The 19376-nt window shown below is 43.0% G+C and overlaps 1 protein-coding gene across 8 annotated transcripts in view; it reads right to left on the minus strand.

Annotated features, from left to right (window-relative positions):
- The window catches only part of ACSL6 (acyl-CoA synthetase long chain family member 6), a 104066-nt gene that overhangs the window by 9513 nt on the left and 75177 nt on the right, over window positions 1-19376 (minus strand). For 5 of the 8 annotated variants that reach the window (XM_032124817.1, XM_032124818.1, XM_032124816.1 and 2 more), the window contains 11 exons: window positions 19254-19353; window positions 18387-18565; window positions 17823-17855; window positions 16762-16813; window positions 10544-10617; window positions 7281-7493; window positions 4691-4825; window positions 3459-3593; window positions 1515-1610; window positions 615-687; window positions 126-214 (listed from right to left, as the gene is read on the minus strand). In XM_032124817.1, coding sequence (XP_031980708.1) covers window positions 126-214; window positions 615-687; window positions 1515-1610; window positions 3459-3593; window positions 4691-4825; window positions 7281-7493; window positions 10544-10617; window positions 16762-16813; window positions 17823-17855; window positions 18387-18565; window positions 19254-19353 — 1179 coding nt within the window. The remainder of the gene's footprint in view (window positions 1-125; window positions 215-614; window positions 688-1514; window positions 1611-3458; window positions 3594-4690; window positions 4826-7280; window positions 7494-10543; window positions 10618-16761; window positions 16814-17822; window positions 17856-18386; window positions 18566-19253; window positions 19354-19376) is intronic. The other 3 variants (XM_032124822.1, XM_032124824.1, XM_032124823.1) reach the window with 2 other exon arrangements.

A 19376-nucleotide genomic window follows, 5' to 3' on the forward strand; every position in this document is an offset into this window, starting at 1 on the left:
CTGATTGCACTACGTAACACATCAGCAACCATGCACCCTACAAAGGTAAAATGCTTCTATAATTATATAACTACTTCATACAGTGTTACCTAGTGAGAATTTGATACAAAAATGTAATTTGCTACCTCTCCTTCTCCTTTGGAAGCAAAATAATTCAGTTCTTCCACATCCTTCAATCTGATTAAGTTACAGGGCAAAGGGGCTCCTACATGACCTGGAAATCAAAGTTATCAAGTCACTTTTCATCTCTCCTATAAACAATAATTAGCATTTTATCATTAGTTACTTGCATAGTTGTAGATACACTGGATGTTCTTGCAGGAGCTGTGTCTATAGAAATAATTTCCTTAATTAAGGTTTTGCACTATTGAAACTAAATACCAACACCTCTTCTTCGGATACAAAACCTATTTTGAAATAGCATAGAGTGGTTTGGGTTGGAAGGGACCTTTAGAGCTCATCTCATTCCAACCCCCTGCCATGGGCAGGAACACCTTCCACTAGATCAGGTTTCTCCAATCACCATCCAACCTGCCCTTGATGTTACAGTCCAGAATTTCCTAAAGGAATGTGCATTTCTTTTATTTCTTCAAATGGTGGAAGAAAATCATTACCTGATGTCCAGTCACCTGGAGTTGTAAAGGTGCATCCAGCTGTGCATTCTGTTTGGCCATAGCCTTCATAAACCTGACAAAGAGACAGGTATCTTTAAAAGATCATAAAAGATTTCACTATTAAAAACTGAAATCCCAAGCATTGCCCTCTGTTGCACAGTCCTGTGAGCTGAGCCTGCAGCTGCAATGTGTGGGTGCCCATTTGCCACGGGGACACTCTCCCTGGCTTCTACTGTGTACGAAATTCCATTTACATGTCTAGGAAAGACCATGGCTGTATAACGTTGAAAATAGGGAGAAGATGAGTTGAGCACTTAGCCTTTGAGTCAAGACATACGCTACACTATGAGAGGAACTTATTAGTGGGAAAAAAGGGTATTTTTGTGGGACATTTTGAAAATCTACCCTTTTTATTTTTTCCCTGACTAATTTTAGGCTCTCAAATGAGACCTTTTAGTTCCCCTTGGATTCCTAATCACAGAGAAATAACGCAGTGGACATCTTAAGTGGGTTAGGCTGACATCTGAAGTTTAGCTCTCTCCATTTATATATAGAATAAAGCTTGTGTAATGAAGTACCCAGCACTTTCACAAACGCATTTAATTGCACATACTCAATTTGGTGCTGAGAGGTGGGTGGCATGAGCCTATGGGGTTTTTTTGGGAGATGCCCAGAATGAAAACATCGCTTGCCTGTTACTGCCATCCCAGGGCTGTTCCCACCCCACTGAGCTCTGGGAGTATCAGGACTCCGTGGCTGCCCTAAGGCCTACTGTTGGATCCATCTTAGTACGGCTGTCCTAAATGCAGTTCTGAGGGTCTAACCCATCTGCTTTCTTAAATACCAGGTATTCCCTTGCTAGCAGTGGATGAACATCCCTGAACAGTCACACAAACCCACCTGGCATCCGAGGGCCGCGCGGAGGAAGCCCAGGACAGTCGGGGACGCTGGGGCAGCACCTGTCACTATCATGCGGACACACCCCCCAAGACTTGCCTGTTTGGTGGCAGGAGGAAACAAAAGAAAGCATCAGAAACTACTACAGATGGCAAAACCATGAGCATTGCTTACAAAGAATTTGCACAAAATGCTCTCTCTAGGATGTGCAGGATTTCCTGCCCATGGCAAGGGGTTGGAATTAGATGATCTTCAAGGACTCTTCAAACCCAAACCATTCTGTGGTTCTGTGATGTGGCCATGAATGGAAATATGAACTAGCTCTGAAGCTTTCCTGAGGGATAAAACTCCATTCAGTGTACAGAGACCAGAGTGCCCACATGCCTGGCAGGACAAGCTGCTCAGCCTCAGCTCCTGCGACTTCTCTGCCTGGGCAGGCTGCAGACCTGGCTCTGGGAACTGCTGGGAAAAACAGACTCTTCCCCCGTCCAGTTTTCTTTGCTTGTTTACACCTCGTTGGTTTTAATGAATTGCCTCCCAAGCCCTCTAAAATAATGTTGTCCCTTTTCTAAGGCAGATGACCTTCAAATATTTCTGGAGAGTATTACATCAATTCCTGTGTCCCATTTTACTTCTTTCTCCTCCCCCTTCATTTCCTTTTCTTTATTCTAAAAGTAAAAAAGAAAACCCAGCACAAAAGCAAACAACTGCTGACTAAGTCTGCCCGTCTCGCCAACCCTTCCATCAATATGCAGCCTGGCTCGCTCCCGGCTGGGTAAACCCTGCTATCTTTGCACACTAAGGACAACTAATCCACAGACCACAAGTACAGTCAGTTTCTTTAGTTAAAAATAAAGTGGCATGTCTCCAGATAAGTCATCCAATTAAAAAAATGAAGTAATAAAAGCCTCCTGGAGTAGTACAGAGCCCAAAAAAACTGGTTTAAAGCCAATTTAGTCTCTTTTTTACTGAGATGTGTGGCAAACAGGAGGGCATTCTGATTTCTTTCCTCATGGTTGGTGAACCATGATTCATGTGTGCATTTTTCTTTACAGCCTTATTCTTCTTTCCCTAGGAAGAAAAGCAGGTTTGAATATGCCCAGCTGAAACCCAACCCTAAATCCACTCCTATCTGCTGAGATTTTGCAGAAAACTTTGGAGCAGCATCTCTTTGATCAGTGACTCCTCTTTTCATGACCACCTTCCTGAATTCCATCCCTGGAGTAGGTTTGGTACAATCCTTTCCTCCCCCACAGGGGCACAGTTCCTATCTGAGAGCTGCAAAAAATTTTTGGCACTCTTCCGTAAATTAGTGATTTCTTGGTGCTGCTGAGGAAGTATGTCACAAATGTCATCTTAGCCTGCCTTGTATTTCGTCATTTCCCTCTGAAAAGTTATCCTGAGAGAATTGAAATTTTGACATTATGGATGGTGTTTAAAAATAAAAAAATATAAAAATAATAAATATAAAAAAATATATTTATTTACCAAAAAAAAAAAAAAAAAAAAGGCAAAACTTCACATTGCAACAAACTGTGCTCGGTTCCCTTTTTCTATTCCATTTTCCAGTCTGTTCTTCACTAGTGAGTAGTGATTGCCCCCAGTTCATCATCAGGCAAGTGGACCACATTAACTTTAAGAAATCATAGAATCATAGAATTGTTAAGGCTGGAAAAGACCTCTAAGATCATCAAGCCCAACCATCAACCCAGCACCAGCATCATCTTTACCACTAAACCATGTCCTCAAGTGCGACATCCACACCCTTTTTTAACACTTTCAGAGGTGGTAACTCCATCACTGCCTTGGGCAGCCAGTTCCAATGCTTGACAACCCTATCCATGAAGAAATTTCTCCTACCGTCTGAAACTCCTTTGTCTGAAAACCAGTCATTGCTAGAAGAAACAAGAGTTCTTTGGCTTCAGACTCACTTCTTAAATCACTTACCTGTATTTTATTAAAGAAAAGTTTATCCCACAAACTGTCATTTCTAATGATGCCGTTTCGAACTTCGGCCTTTTTCCGTCTTGCAGCAAATTCCAGGATCCAGCGCTTGAGCGAGGTGTCAGCCTGGCTGAAGATCTGTGGGAGCATAGGATGGCAGATGAGGTGTCACACAGGAGAGAGAGAACATCAACACCTGTTCTCCCCATGACACCCACCCAGCCAGGTGGGTGCAGTTACATTTGCAGCACAGGTAAACAAGGCTACACTGGGGTTTATTAGTGGGGGAAAAAGGAATGGTGTGTTTTGCTCCATTCCCTATTGTACATGTGGTTTCTTTGGGAGGAAAAGAGAGGATGGTGGTGCAGGCTTCGACTAGATTGACAGGGCTGCTCTTACTATACAGTTTCTGTGACAGGGTTCAGTGAAGTTCATGCAACCTGAGCAACAAGGAATGAGCAACATGAATAGGTATAAGTGGTGGCTGATGTGGTGATGGAGGCTGCATTTACCTGAGCTTAATCAGGCACTAGCACGAACTCCACCTCAGCAAACAAGAAACCCCCAGTGCCTGTCTCTCTAATGAAGCACAGAAGCCCTCACCTTGGGAAAAAATTAAATCAGTAGCTTGTGCTTAAGCTTGTCTTTAGCAGATAAGTCTTCTGAGGAATAAATATTCCCAGCTGGTCAAACAGATTTAACATGATGACCAGATGTGCCTGTCTTAAATACCTTGCAATACCTTTACCTTAGTTTTAAAGATTTCTAAATCCAAAAGCCACTGTCACATTTACACTGCCTAAATCCTCAAACACATTTTGAAATTACTGATTTTCAGCTGTTGTTGCCACTAGAACGAGAGATTCAAGTTTCAAACCTGGTTGAAGGGCACAAAAGGTCCTTGTTCAGTCAGGTTTGACTGATGTTTCTGTGATGAAAAAATCCCATATCTTTAGAAATGTCACTGGTAAGCTTAGTGAGAACAGGGTAGGAGGCTAATACAGAGATTTCATATTCACACATGATAGCTGTGTATGGAGTCTGTGTAAGTCATAATACAGACTTACACGCTGGGGAGCTGTATTGATTACACAGGGTGAGAATGTGTCTGCAGCAAGGCAGAAGTAGTGTAATCTGCTTGAGAAATCTCCATGACTAAGGGAATTCTTCCACATGAGTACTAAAGGGACATAAACTCCATGTTCCAAAAAGAGTAAAATCAATATTGAACTCACCTTGTCATACATTCTGTTCAACAGCCGAGGCACAACAGGGAAGATGGTTGGCCGCAGTGCCTTCATATCGTCAGACAGGAGGCGAATATCTCCTTGGAAGAAGCCAATTCGCCCTCCATGGCAGTATACGACAGACTGATGGGGAGAAAGAGGAACACATGTAACCCCTTTGCTTTCAATTCCCACAGCAAAGTATCCCTCGCAAGCGCAGAAGCACCTTTACTGAATTTCTACTCTCTAATATGGCAAAAATGGGACTTTGGAAATACATACAGAAGTAACAATAAATTTTGCACTGAATAGAAATATCCAGATAGTTCTGGGCACTTTTCAGTACTGGCAATTCAGCATCCACCAAATTTGCCACTTGTTCTGGAAGAACAAGGAATCAAAGTTTTTGGAAGGGATTTCCCTTCATCCTCTGCATACGGGGATGGAGAAGTCCCAGTTATGGTCAGAATCTGGATCAGAACTTTCCTAAAGCGCAGCCCTCCTTTAGTAGCTCACAGCATGAGTACCTATCGTCAATACAGAAATGCAAAGTAAGAAACATCATAAAACACAGAGCAGCAACTGATTTTTAGATGTTAATACTTTAGTTTTGTTTAAATACAACAATATAAACTATGTTAGCAATACAGTGCCTGATCCTGTATCCCAGGAATAGAAGCCCACATCATAAAAGGTTCTTGACTTGTATGAAAACTACAAATCTAGAAGTCTTGTACTTGAAAAGAAAGCAGGATGTTTTAATCAGATCAGAATGGAGCTCGATATGCAGAATGGGGCAGGGGGGCTGCTGGCCATGAGCCAACTGTCAGCTGGTTACTGGTAACCAGTAACCCTGCCAAGGACCCGTCACAGACTGGGTCAGTGAAGAACATTTGGAGACCAGCACTTCTTCCATGTTTTTACAGTGCATGGAGGAAAAAGCGTCCTCAGCAAGCGCCTGTGATGCCAGAGCTGACCCCAGCCTTCCTGAGTAGACTGAAAACTTCAGCTCCCTTTTGTGGGCTTGTCTTCCCCAGATAACTAAATAAGTTGAAAATTCCTTAAGAGACACCCAGGTCTTTTTGTGCTGCTCCTAAAAATCTGCAGTACAAACCAGATTGCTCTCACTGCTCTGTCAGGCAGTTAGAGACTGTCTCCATCAGCTGAAATCACAGGAATTTTACACATGTGATGTGGGTTTAATGAAAATCACACTGCTGAATCTGTGCTTTACACTGCACATGAATTTAAAAAAAAAAGAAAATGTAACCAGTGTGCTCATTGGGAATTGAAAATAACAACTAGAAGTTTTTCTCTTGAAAGGATGTATCTGTATAATTTTAACTGTAAATTCCAGGAATAAATCATATTGGCTAAAACTAGGGACACTGATGCAATGCTTGCTGTTCAGAATGCTTTTGAAAATGACTTTTTAGCCCTTTTGAAAAAATCTTCATATTAATAAGATGTTTCAGATGGGAGGATAAACCTGGACATCCTTTGGAGGCTGTCCCTTTCAGTACAGCAACATCCTGTGAAATGAAAGCATTTTCAATGTTTCTGATTTCTTTCTGCCCCCCATCAGATGAATTTTGAATAATTATATCCTTGTTAGCCCAAGCAGCGCTGGCACACTGACTAACTTGCCTTGCAAGTGGAGAAAGGCTGTGCTGTAATTCTCCAAATCTTTCATGGGCTTTCACTTCCAATTTGTGAGGTTTATAACAGGGAAAAAATATTTTACTTCTGGCATAGATGTTATCAAGAAGTGGGAAGTTTATATTCAAATGCTTGTCTGACTCAAAAAGTATGCTTTCAGCCTGAAACAGGCCTCCCTGAGAAAGTGCAGAGCTGCAACTGGATCCAGATACAATCTTCACGTACTGGATCAATTTTAAGTTTGCAGCTTCTCAGGCCAGGAGACCTGATGTGGTTGTCTCACCTGACTTGCCTAACTCACCAATTGCAGCACAAATCATCACCCTTTTTTTTTTTTCCAAAAGAGACATGGAGTCAGTTCTGTGGGCTAGCAAGAGCTAGTGCTTGGTTCTGCCACAATTCCAAGAGGACACAGCTCCAGTGAATGCCCACTGCGTGCTGCCCTGTCAGGAGGATGACATATCTTACACCATGATCTCAGTTTCCTCTTTTTCAGTGTCTGCCAAGTTGGGGGTTTTTTTGCAATCATGTTCTTTATGCAATAAAATTATTTTAGCTGTTGTAGAAAATGGCATGAAATTACCTTGACTTACATGACACTTCATCCTAGAGTGCTTTGAAAAGTTGTCCCAAAATTGCTCAGGTAGCAGTAGCCATGAGCTGAATGAGCAATGAGTTTGGCTCATTGCTGAAGGGCTGTTTTTCAATCCCTGAGCCAAGTGTAAGCTGGAGAACTTGGGAAACTCTCCTGGCATTGCTCTGGACTCACAGCCATGTCACTGAGACCATGGCTCTGGTGTTATGCACATGGCACTTCCGGAGTACAAGCTTTTTTAGTGCTACAAGATATCACTGGTTATTTAGTATTTTATTCATTTTATTTTTTGTTGTTGTTGTTGGCGTGGAAAAAAGCTGATTTCCACTGACACCATGACCTTACCTGTACCATTCTCTCAAACATGTGTGCTAAAGGCAAATAGGAAATGTGTACATCCTCACAAGTAGGAGACCACTGACTCTGGAAGAAAACACAAGGAGCCCCACGAGGCCTCGTCAGTTCAGGTAGGTTTCTTACCTGTATAACTCTTTCAAACATGTGAGCCAGAGGCAGGAAGGAGATGAGCACATCGTCCTGTCTCGGAAAGATCACTTTCTGCAGGTGAAGGGCATGGGAGACAGAAAGGAAAGAAACACTGACAGGAAGACAACAAGAAAGTCATAAAACAATAAAAAGAAAAATGGCACCAGAGGAGCAAAAGGGTAAAGATTGTCAAGAGAGGAGGGAGCGGCTGACACAAGGAAGCGTTAAAGCCACAGCATCATGGAGCTCAGTTAGCAGAAGGAGTAAAAAGCACAGAGATGTACACACAGGGCAATGGAGAGGGCTCTCCTTGGCAGAAGGCAGATCATATCCATGCAGCTCACGCTGGGAATGGAGACTCACCCTAACGGAGAATCCAATTTTTATTCACTGCTTTCTACCAGGAGGTGCCGAGACCCTGATCTGTGCTCTCAGCTGTGTGCAGACAGCAGGATCCTGGTGCTAACCTGCACGAGCCCCCAGGATCCCAGTGCTAACCGGCAGGAGCCTCCAGGATCCCTGTGCTAACCTGCAGGAGCCTCCTGGACACCAGCAGGGCTCTGCAGGAGCAGCTTCCCACATTGCATAGAGCCCATTCAAGAATCACAGTGTTACTAGAGTCAAAGTTAGTGATTTTTTCCTTTTCCTTTGGTTAATCATTGATTTGAATCAGGCTGTGTTGGAAAAACAAATTATTTCATCTTAGGCTTCAGAAACTAATTACTTCTGTTAGTGTTTCTCACCATTTTAAGGGATTATGATTTTAAGGGCATTATGACTGTCCCACAGACAGGGAAAAGAGAAGGTTGGACAAATTATTAAAAAAAAAGTGGCCAAAGTCTTGAGTTTGCCAAGTTTTTAACTCTCTTGAAGGCTGGAATAAACAAAGGCCCCAAGAGTCTTATTTAACCCATTCTCCAAAAGAAGATAACCTTTCTACCTGCATTTCCTAGGGTACAGCTTGCTGTAATATTATGGATTAGAAAAACTGAAGGTTGACTACCCAATAATCAATAATCAAGGCCAGTGGTTAGTGGAAAATGGGTATAAAAATCCAGCAGCTCACAGTATTAACAGTTTGTACCGACTTGCATCTCCACTGCTCAGAAGGAATCAATAGCCCATGACCTGGGATACAGTGGAGGCAGACACAGGAGTTCATCTCTCAGGCGGTATTTTATTGAAGCTAAATCTGGGCTGGTCACATTTGGGTATGGCCTCCCAACCATCACCTACCAAAGTCAAACATCATTGACCATGTGGGTGTTCTCAGCATCCCATTTCATATTATTGTGTCTGTCAGTCTGAATGAAGCCATTAGGGCCTGCAGATCTATTTATACATTACTTCAATTTGGCTTCATTTTCTGCAAGCACAGTAATGTAAAACCTTTAACATCAATCAGTATTTTTAATACTGCTGTAAGGGCCCAGACAAAATAATTTGGTTTTAAATCAGACCAAAATTATGACATTGAATAGCATTTCACAGTCGGCACAGTTGTCCAGTTAAATGTAAAAATACAAACAGCTTCTTGGTATTTGAGAACAACCTTATAATAAAGCTCTGGACTCACTTCAAAATATGTTCAATTTGTAAAAATCACTGAACTAAGCAAAACTGCCACAAGAACTCGTTAACAGCAAACCTATAGAACTGCCCATTTTATTTCTGTAATTTAGACTACGTTCAAGTGTTTCGCACTTTGCTCTATTTCATTACTGTAGTCAGACATTACCCAAATCTTGTGGATCAGCTACAGGCATTTACCGTCTGCCAGCAATACTCTGGTGACTGGAGATAGCGAATTTACAATCACTTACACCAGACTTGGGTCTCAATCTGATACCTTTGAGATTAATCAGAGTCCCACTGCCATCAGCAAACACTAAATCCATTTTTATGGGCCACTCCTGGAAGATCCCAAGTTCCCTCAGCTCTAAATTAGTGCACTTCCAAAATAAATGTTCCTGCCCTTTGAAGCTCAGGCCTCTCCATGCCTCAGCTTTCATTTGTGCCTCTTGCTGCCACTGAAGCCATGGAGAGCTTCTCTCCCATGCTGAGAAGCCCGAGGGCTCACTGCAGCATTGATGTTTCATCCTGCACACTGTGGAGGCACAGTCCTGCAAACACTGGAACATGTGAGTTCAGTGGGATTTCTTACATCACACGTCTAAGTTTCTTTACACCAGTGGTCCAGAAATCTCAGAAAGTTCAAGGATTAAAGTAATAAGACTGCAGTAATTTCAACATCAAAGTAAGACCAGTAAGGGGTATGAGGTAACCAATTGTCCATCCCATGTGCATGTAACTACTTCATAGAATTGCCTGCTCCCTACCAGAAATTAGATTATTTATATTTGTTCCATATAAGCTGTATAAAATCCTTACTATGACATGGTAAACTGATTCTGCTTCCTATATTGTTTCTAAACATGAGTTTACATGTTGTATGAAACATATTATAAAGGCACTTGGCCAGCACTATGCTCTATTAGAAATATGTATAACAAAAACTGAGATATACTAGAATATCAATGAAATTAACCATTAATCATTCTTGTAAAAAAACATGTTCTTATATATAAATATATATATATAAAATATATAATAAGTAAATAAATAATATGTAGTCTTATTTATGTGTAATATTAAAATTATATGTAATAATATGTAATAAATAATGCTAAAAAATACGTTCTTTTATATATATTTATACATACATACATACTTTGTATGCAGAGAGGTTCCAAGTATATGGCGACATTTTTGGGCACAATGGGACACAAAGAGCACAAGAGCTCCTCTTCAAGCACCAGTTGCAACTGTACAGGGCTTGTCTGCTCTCCTAATTCTTCAAAACTAGTTAATGGATTTACAGGAGTCAGCATTGCCTCTCAGAAGCCCATTGCACCCTACAAGCCTGGGAGCTAGGGCTGGAAAGAGGATTTAATGCCCTCCAGTACTGTAGATTCAGCCTTGCTCCACTCCCAAGGATTTGGCCCTCTGAGCAGGAAAAATGTCATCTTTTATCTGCAAGAGCATACTTCCAGCCTGGGGAGGGCCACAGCTTAACCCACACACTCTGCACATGGCAATTTTTTCTAGCTCAAGATATTCACCTCTGTCACTTTCAAAAAGCCTGAAAAATCTGCCACCACATTTCCATGGGTCAGCATAGCACCTTTGGGATTTCCTGAAAGGAAACAGAGAGGAAATATAAAAGATAAGCCAGAAGATAACTTTCAAAAACTTAACAAAAAAACAAAACAAGAAACGGTTAAAATGTTATGTTCACTTCTTCAGTTTTAAAACGTATGTAATTTTCACCATCATTTCTGTGCAGTAATATGCACCAAAACCACTTACTGCAATACTCAAATCTTAATAAAATGATACTGCAAACAGAAATATTTTTCTTGGAGACTCTGGAAAACAGGTTCCAGCAGAAATAGCCCAACTGCAATTTCTGAGAGTGCTCAGATGAAGCCACTCAATGAGCACAGCCATCAGACTTGAGTGGCTGTTCCAGCCTCTCCTGGGAGGATTTATTTCATCCAGATTTTGACTGAGAATGATTTTGAACACCAAGAAACACCATTTAAAAGGCTGTTAAACTCTTACTTAGCTAGTACTCTGGATAACAGGAGAAATGCAGAGAGCAGACCCTTTCAGACTGCAATTAAGGGAAGTCATGAATAGTGTCAGCAGCAGAGGTGTCTTGAAGACAGCCCTAAACCCATTAGGGAGCCAGCAAAGCCCCTGTTGTGTTCCAGAGCTGGGCACTGCCCCTGCAGCATTTCATCCACCACTAGCAGGCAACTCAGCACCATCAATATTCACCTTTTTACACTCCTTTCTCAGCTGACCATGGTACACCACTTGCATTTCCTATCTGTTTGGACGCCAAAACACAGGGTTTGTTAAGCAGCAAATACACAGGCCGGAACCTCCATGTTCACAAAACAGTGGCACAGAGGGCTCTGCACATAGTCCTGTCACAGCACTGTCTCTTTTCATCACCCTCCAAGGCTTTACTTTTGAAAAGAAGGTGTAGCTCAGCTCAAATATAATTACAGGGCCAGCCTCTTTCTCTCCAACATGTTTTTAAGCAGATTGTTTTAATTTGATCACACCACTGCCACGTAGTTTCCGCTGCTCCGTGTGGAGGCAGATCAGAGGAGCTTTACCTGCAGGTGCCCTGCGTGTCCCCAGCACAGTGGGCACGAGCAGCCTGGCAAAGGTCCTGCAGTTAATGTAACAAATTGGTAAATCAGCCAGAATTTCATTCTGCCTTCCTCAGATTAGGAAGAGACTGTGGTGCTTTGTGAGTATGTTTCAGCACAGGAAAATACGTTTCATCCTCTCATTTCAGAGCAGTTTGAGGGCTTTGTTGCTGGCAGCCCTCCATTGTGGGCATGGGCAGAGACATGGGCACACTCAGCACTGAACCCTGTGCCCTGCTAGCACCATCAACATCACTCTTACTCAACCTCCCAAATAATTAAAGGCAGGCACAAACAGCAGTAGCAATTGTTGCATACATTTATTGCAATAGAGCAGGATATTTTTAACACAATTGTAGTGGGTTAAACCTGAGTTGATGGGCAGTCTTTTAGACTAATGACGCTTCTCACAATGTACATATTTAACCCGCACAAAAAGGCGGGAATTGCCCTTGGTCCAAACTCGCCTGCCGGAAGGTGGGGGGGCCTCCGAGCCTCTGGGCCCCACCGGGCCGAGCTGAGCCGAGCCAAGCCAAGCCAAGCTGAGGCCTCTACCCACATCCTCTTTTCCCAACGCCACGGCACAGACCCTGGGCCGCTGGGGGGGAACTATCCCAGAGCCGCAGGCAGCTAAAACCGGCCATGGACTGCCACACAGCTAAACCCATCCAGCGCGGCTTCTGGGGACAGCACACCTCGTGCTGAACTGAAGAAGACACCATGCAGCCAGCATGGAGCGAGGCTTTCTCCACCGTAAAGCCTGAACAAGAAGACTCTTCAACGTGGCGGCTTCAGAGTCAAAGAGAAGGAGAAAGTGAGTCCTGTGGGACGGAGCTGGAAATGGCGACGGGAGAAAAGAGGGCGGTGCTGCGTTTTTCACATGTAGCTTAAAATACTTCTTGCATGCCATAGTAAGAAACTAATATCACAAGCTGTTTGTCGCTTTAATCCATTTGAAGTACATGGGGGGGATGAAAAAGTCACACGTGGCCCATGAAAATTGTGAAGAGTGCCTATGGCAGGCTATATAGAAGCATTGAGAGGCTTTTTTAGAGACTTGTGGCGAAGAAAGCCTTTGTGTTCAGGCCAAAATAACTCATCCTTAAAAAGATTAACGACTCCATGTGATAGCCTATGTTTGGCAGTGTGAAGGACCTGTGAGATTTTAATGGAAGAGATGTTTTACACCACAGCAGATTGTTTCTTTCCGGGCGGGTCTGCTGTTGGTGGCAGTTTGGGAACCATGTGCAGCTGAAGAAAACCCTTTTTTCCTTAAGCATATGAAAGAGACTTATCAAGAACTGCAACACCGACTAAAATCCCATGTTCGGTTACCCTTTGTGTGAGTTGGGTAAAAGGAGGGAAGTGCTGGAAAGGGGGAGGGGGTTTGCTTTAATTTCTTGTTATTACTTGTTATTTACTTTTAATTCTATTAGTAATAAAACTCTTTCTTTGTACTGCAACTGTTTAATTTTTCTGCCTGCTTTGCTTTCTCCTAATGCTTATCTCACAGAAGGAACATAAGTAAGTAATAGATATTCTGAACCATACCACTACACTCAATTGGTGTTTCTGCCTGGTTTACAAACTGAACCCTCTACAACAATATATTATACTGAAAATCCCTATTTGCTGTTCCAAGTGCCCTGAGTAATTCAGTCCCAAACACTTGCAGATGAACATGGTGCACAGGAGGCTGGTTTGGTCTCGTCCTCATCCGAAGCTCAGGGCTGAGGCTGACAGCTTTGCCAGCCACAGCTGTGCCCATCCTAACATGTTGAACCAGCAGGCTCACAGGTGCCAAATCAGCCTGGCAGGTTATTTTCACAGCTGGGTGCACACATGGATCCAGGCTTCAAGAAAAGTCCATGAACAGGTGTCAGTTGTACATACACACCATGACTCAAAAATCACTTGTGTTACTGAGTTGTGTCCAGCCAAATACATGTGCTCAGCCTCTGCAGTTCTAGAAGCAGCTGTGCTCCTGCAGCATCGCACAGCTCAGGCACCAGTAGAGAGGATGTGCTTAGTACTGGTTTGGAAACTCAAAACTGTGTCCTCTGGCACAGATATGGTTCCTACACCTTGACAAAATTCTTCAGACTTTTTTTTGGAGGATTTCAAGTGTTCAGTGCCAGGCTGGGTGGGGCTTGGAGCAAACCCGTCTAGGTGAATGTGTCCCTTGCTATGGCTGGGAATGGGAACTAGACATGCTTTAAAGGTCCCTTCCAAGCCAAACTATTCTGTGACTCTGTGAGATTTCTCAGATGTTTGACTCATTTACTCACTCCACCTCTGACTTGAATGCAGATTCAGTATGTCTGCCATGCCTGGAAGCATGTGAAATGTGAACATCCTAGCTCCTTCCTCTGCATCCCTCCTGTGCAGGCTCAACATCCTGGACAGGCTGCAGTGATAATGGTGTCTAAGCAGAGCAGCAGTGTTGGAGCCAGGAGAGCCTCCATCAGGAGAAATCCAGAACGAACCATGCTGCTATGGGATAGCTGCAGCTTTTTGGGTTGGGGGACTCCTGTAAATTTTAACCTTCCTTAGTAGTTCTTTTTTAGTAAAACAGCAAAATGGGTGCCCCTTTCTATGACCCATTTCCCAGAATTACCACTTTGAGAGAAGGTTGGCAGTGATGCTGCTTCTCTATTTTAAAAAATCAATGCCATTTCTGTAACACTACTCTTGTTTGAATTTCCTCACAAAGACAGACCCAGTGAGTGTCTGAGTGTCCTGTTACAGAACGGATGCCCTGCAATCCATTAATAGCCTGGGAATGTCAATTCCTCTTTATCTTGGTGCCAGGTTTGTTTGACAGTTCTTATAAACAATAGAAGAACCTTTAAAAAAATAGAAGAACCTTTTCCACATTGCCAAATGGGTCTCTCAAGTGCTCCAGCACTAATTTGATGGTGTGATCCATCAGCATTCTGGGATGTAAGCACTTTCCTCCCCTGGGGAGCTCTAGCAAAAAGGAATATGCACTGCCAGGCTGGGAGAAACCACTGGGAAGCCATTTTTGTCCACCTGGTAGTGGATCCTTGAGGGAATGACGGTTGATTTCTCTGGAGTAACCAACATGAAAAATTGTATCCTGACAGTTTGGGGATATCTGTGTGCTTTTGGCCCATTTCCAAGTGCTGATGGCTTCTTGGCACAACCATGAAAGTTGGTCTTGTCATCCAAGCTCAGCAACCTCAGCCTCTCTTTTCTCCCTGGGGAGGCATTGGGGCATGTGGTCCTATCAAAGAAAAGCAAGTGTTAAAGTCTGCTTCTGGGGAATTCTTTCCAATTCTACAATTTTCAGGTGATAAATTCTACAGCAGAGATTTATTTCACACCATACAAAAATATTTAGAGCCCTTTGGAATTGGAAAAGCCCTAGAGAACATGTCCTTTGGAAGAAAATTCTAAATTTGGTCACTAAAAATTACATGGGCTATATAAAACTCCTACATCAAAGCACAATGTGGAAAGCAGACCAGAGTGTTGATGCAACCTCTGGAAAAGGCAGAGAGTGACATGCAAAGTCCTGCAGCAGCAGAGGATGGGCTCATGGGTCACAAAGCATTGTTATGAGAGAGTTCAGTTCAAGATGATTTGCAAAATTGGAAATCTCTGGTTTGGACAGGAGAAGGGAAATGAGCTTCCTGGTTGTCCTATTTCTGTAACTCTGGGCATGTTTCTAAGAAAAGCACAAAATCAGAAACTGGCCCTTGATTGCATCTGCAAATAAAAAAAAGAAAATCGAAATAAACCTTCTCTATGCAGAATTTCTTATTTAGAAATAAAAGTATCAACAAAAAAGTGACTTGAAAAAATAATTGCTCTGCACTTGAACATCTACAAAAACACACTGTGCCCTGCTGTATCCATGGCATAGCTCCTTCAGTTTCCTACTGCTCCCATTTATGCCTGGCCACTTTGCACTCACTCTGTACATAGCTGTGACGTTCATGTCCTGCACTGAGTTCAGCCTTTCCCATTTAGGAATTCCCAGTGCTGGAACAGAGCAGAGTTCCAGGCTCCTCTCCCTCAGTGCTCTGCCCTGGGCAGTATGAAGTGCAGATCTCAAAACTACAGACCATCCACAAAGGCCCCTTTTAAAACATCTTGAGCTTGTATTTGGAGTTGATAAAGCAGTTGCCTACCTGGTCTGAAGCACAAGTCTTCTCTGAGAGGTGGAGGATGAAGGTGTTCCTTCGTGCTCAGCCTGACCCACCAACTGAGTGGCACCAGCAGCTTCCAGCATCTTCTGCTGAGACCAAACTGAGGATGCTTTGGGGTAGGACCAAGCATTAGGCAATCCCAAGAGCACAGGTGGATCTGGAAGAGCTGCTCCAGCAGTCCCTGGAGCATGGACCTTCCCCACAGGCAAGTGTAAAAGCAGTTTCCTAAGCAGTGATGCATTGTTCCTCTGCCCATACAGCTTTTAGGGAGATGTTATGGAGGCTGAGTTCTCAAGAGTAGGAAACTCCTGCAAGCTGATGAAGACCAGGGTCTGGAGAGAGGAGAAAGCACTATCTCTGCTAAGAACTGGTAAGAAAATGATGCTGCTCCTCTCTCCAAGAAAAAGAGGTCAGCAGCAGATGAGTGCCAGTCCCATGGGCTGCCCAGGCTCTTCCTGAACCTCCCCAGCAGTTGGTGTCATGAGCAGCACATAAGAAGAGGAGAAAGAGGTGACAAGGACCTTGGTGAGGCTGGAGACATCAATGTGCTTAGGATACAGAGAATGGAAAGCTGTGGAACCACTTTTTAGAGTTTTGGGTATTTTTTTAAAATATTTGCAAAAGATAAATACCAACCAACCAAGTGCTTCACAACTACACAGGAAAATGGGAAGCAGACACATGGGTGGATTTTCAGACAACTGGAAAATCATACTGGCAAAGTGTATGTCAGAGAATTCAATTGAAAAATAAATATATTGTTATTTTTAATTTGCAATCTATAGATTTGAATCTATATACCTATATATTCTTAAATATTAAAAATGCCTAGAACTATCATTGCCATATCATAACAACAAGTTTGCATGTATTGAGGTGGGATTAATAATTAATTTCATAAGATATTCCAACATTTCAAGATTCAAATTACTTTTTTACCTGTAGTGCCACTAGTAAAACAAACAATTGACAGATCTTCTGGTCGAGGAGGCTAAAAATACAAAAGGAAAATAAGAAAATCACATCAGTGAAATGCAGAAGTGTCAGTAGTAGAGACTGTCGACATTGTAGAAACCTAAAGATCAAACCAATTATGTTTTTGGTCTGACATAAAAAGGTGTTATTCCCCTCAGCAAATATAAAAGACCATCATAAAACTCTTTTTACCAGATTTCTTTAGTTGATGCTCTATTCCTCCCTTTATGCTGTGCTCCAGATGCACTAAGGGCATGCTGTAGTGGTAGGAAGACTTTGGTGGAATATTTGTCTTGCAGTTAGTATTTTCCAAGCCACCACCTCTATCTGTAGATGTGTGGGACAACTTGAGATAATTCATCAATTTCCAGGCCAGTTCTGGAAAGAACTCCACAACAGGGGACAAGATTCCAAAGCTGATTGTTCCCATTTCCAGCAGCATCTCTGTATTCTCAGCACCACTGCATACGTGTGCTATTTTGGGTCACGAATGACTAAATAAACAGCTTGAACATCAGAAGCTGCTTTTGAGAGTTTTGTACGAGTATGAGCAGCCAGTGAAAAATATAAAAGCAATTTTCCCAAAATATCCCCTATAAATACTGCCAAGCAGTATCTCTAAACTATAGAAGCCCCAGCAGACAGTGAAGGGTACAGAGACATTCCTCCAGTGCCACCAGGGTAAGGTAGTGGAATTAGGGTAGCTTAACAACGGGATTTAATTACTGTCCCATTAACATGTGCATAGCAGGATGAGCTATCTCATTTAAGTGTTCCAGGTAGAGGGAATAAAGCAAATACTGCACATTGTTCCCTACGGGAGTGGTGAGGCCCTGGCACAGGTTGCCCAGAGAATCTGTGGCTGCCCCATCCCTGGAAGTGTTCAAGGCCAGGTTCGACAGGACTTAAAGCAACCTGGTCTAAGCATCCATGGAAGGTGTCCCTGCCCATGGCAGAGGGTTGGCGAGCTTTAAGGTCCCTTCTGCTGCAGTTTTAAGGGGGAAAAGCAATATGCCAACACTCACCACAGGCACATGTCGACTCTCACGGCCACAGTCCTGGAAGAGATTAAAGTAACAAAAGTGATTTCCACTTTAATTCCTGCAGTGTAACCCACTTGCTAATAATCTGCAAACCACTAAGGGAGAACATGAGCTAAAGCAGACAAATTAATAGCTGGCACTGAGGCCATCTTTATTATTCTGAGTTTCTTGCCTTAACTTCAGTGCCTTCCTTGGATTTCAAGTAGTGTTTGGGTTGGTTGAGCTGCATCCAGGGTGTTTCAAACAAGTGTGAGGCTGTAGGCTTATGTGTAGGAGGACAGTGTCTCAAATAACAACCCCCTTCCCATGCTTAAATAGCAGCTGACAGCACATTTGAGGATAAAGAACTGAACTGTTGGCTCTGCTATCTACAATGAATAACATCAAGAGGCAAGTGCACCAAGCATCAGTATTATCAGCCACAAGCTGCTCTTTTGTGCTCTCCAAACACTGAATCTGGCACACAATTCACAGGTCCCTGTACATTGTACTGTCTTTTTACAGATATTACAAAAAATAGTAAAAGGAGAGGGAGAGCAAACTCACCTCCACCTCCTGCATGGTCTGGATGTGAACCCCACAGCGCTTCCCTCTCTCCATCAGCTCCTTCTCAAATGGGTCCATCAGGATGATGGAGCTCAGGCCTGGTGTTTCTCTCCTCTCCACATGGTCAAGGAGTATCCTGGCTTTTTCAGGCTTGTCACAAATGACCGTGGAAATGTCAGCTGAAAGAAAAGCAGCCAAACAAGCTGTTTGCAGTAAATGTTTTTTAATGCAAGACTGTGGCTCATAGCTAACACTATATCACTTCTGATAGTCACTCCAGGCTACACCAGAAATCCCAGCATATAAAACATGCCTCTCTTGAAAAATGAGAAAAAATTGCAACCTTAGCTAACCTAAATCAATGCCAAAGTGGTAGCTGACATTATTCTGGGATTCAGTTCAAAATATTAAAATTGGTCCCCACATGGATTAAAAGATTGAGGAGGCAAAATATCAAGCAACACAGGAGTGGGTGGCCGTGGAGTAATTCCCGCATCCAGAGCAACCCCTATCCAAGGTTATGCGTGTCTGGGTATGTGGAAAATGCAACAGAGGGAACCCTGACCCAGCACAGGGACACCCAGCTCCTCAGGAACTTCTCTAAGTGAATTCAAGACACTCAAGTATAATCATAATGCCCCATCCCTGGAAGTGTTCAAGGCCAGGTTGGATGGGCCTTGGAGCAACCTGGTCTAGTGAAAGGTGTCCCTGCCAATGAAGAAAAGTTGGAATCAGATGAGCTTTAAGGTCCCTTCCAACCCAAACCATTCTAGAATTCTATGATCATCTGTTTTTTAGAAGCAGAAAATGAACCATTCTGAGCAACAAAACTGATTTCTGGGAAGATCACATCAGTTTTGATTTTACCTGTGTTGACAATGTACCGAATGGCTCCAGGACCTAAGGTGTCATACAGGGGAACCACCACCATGGAGTAGGTGTAGCAAGCCAGCTCAGAGATGATCCACTGCAGGAGGACATGGAAGCGCA

The sequence above is a fragment of the Corvus moneduloides genome, chromosome 15, assembly GCF_009650955.1.
Source record: "Corvus moneduloides isolate bCorMon1 chromosome 15, bCorMon1.pri, whole genome shotgun sequence".
Lineage (NCBI taxonomy): Eukaryota > Metazoa > Chordata > Aves > Passeriformes > Corvidae > Corvus > Corvus moneduloides.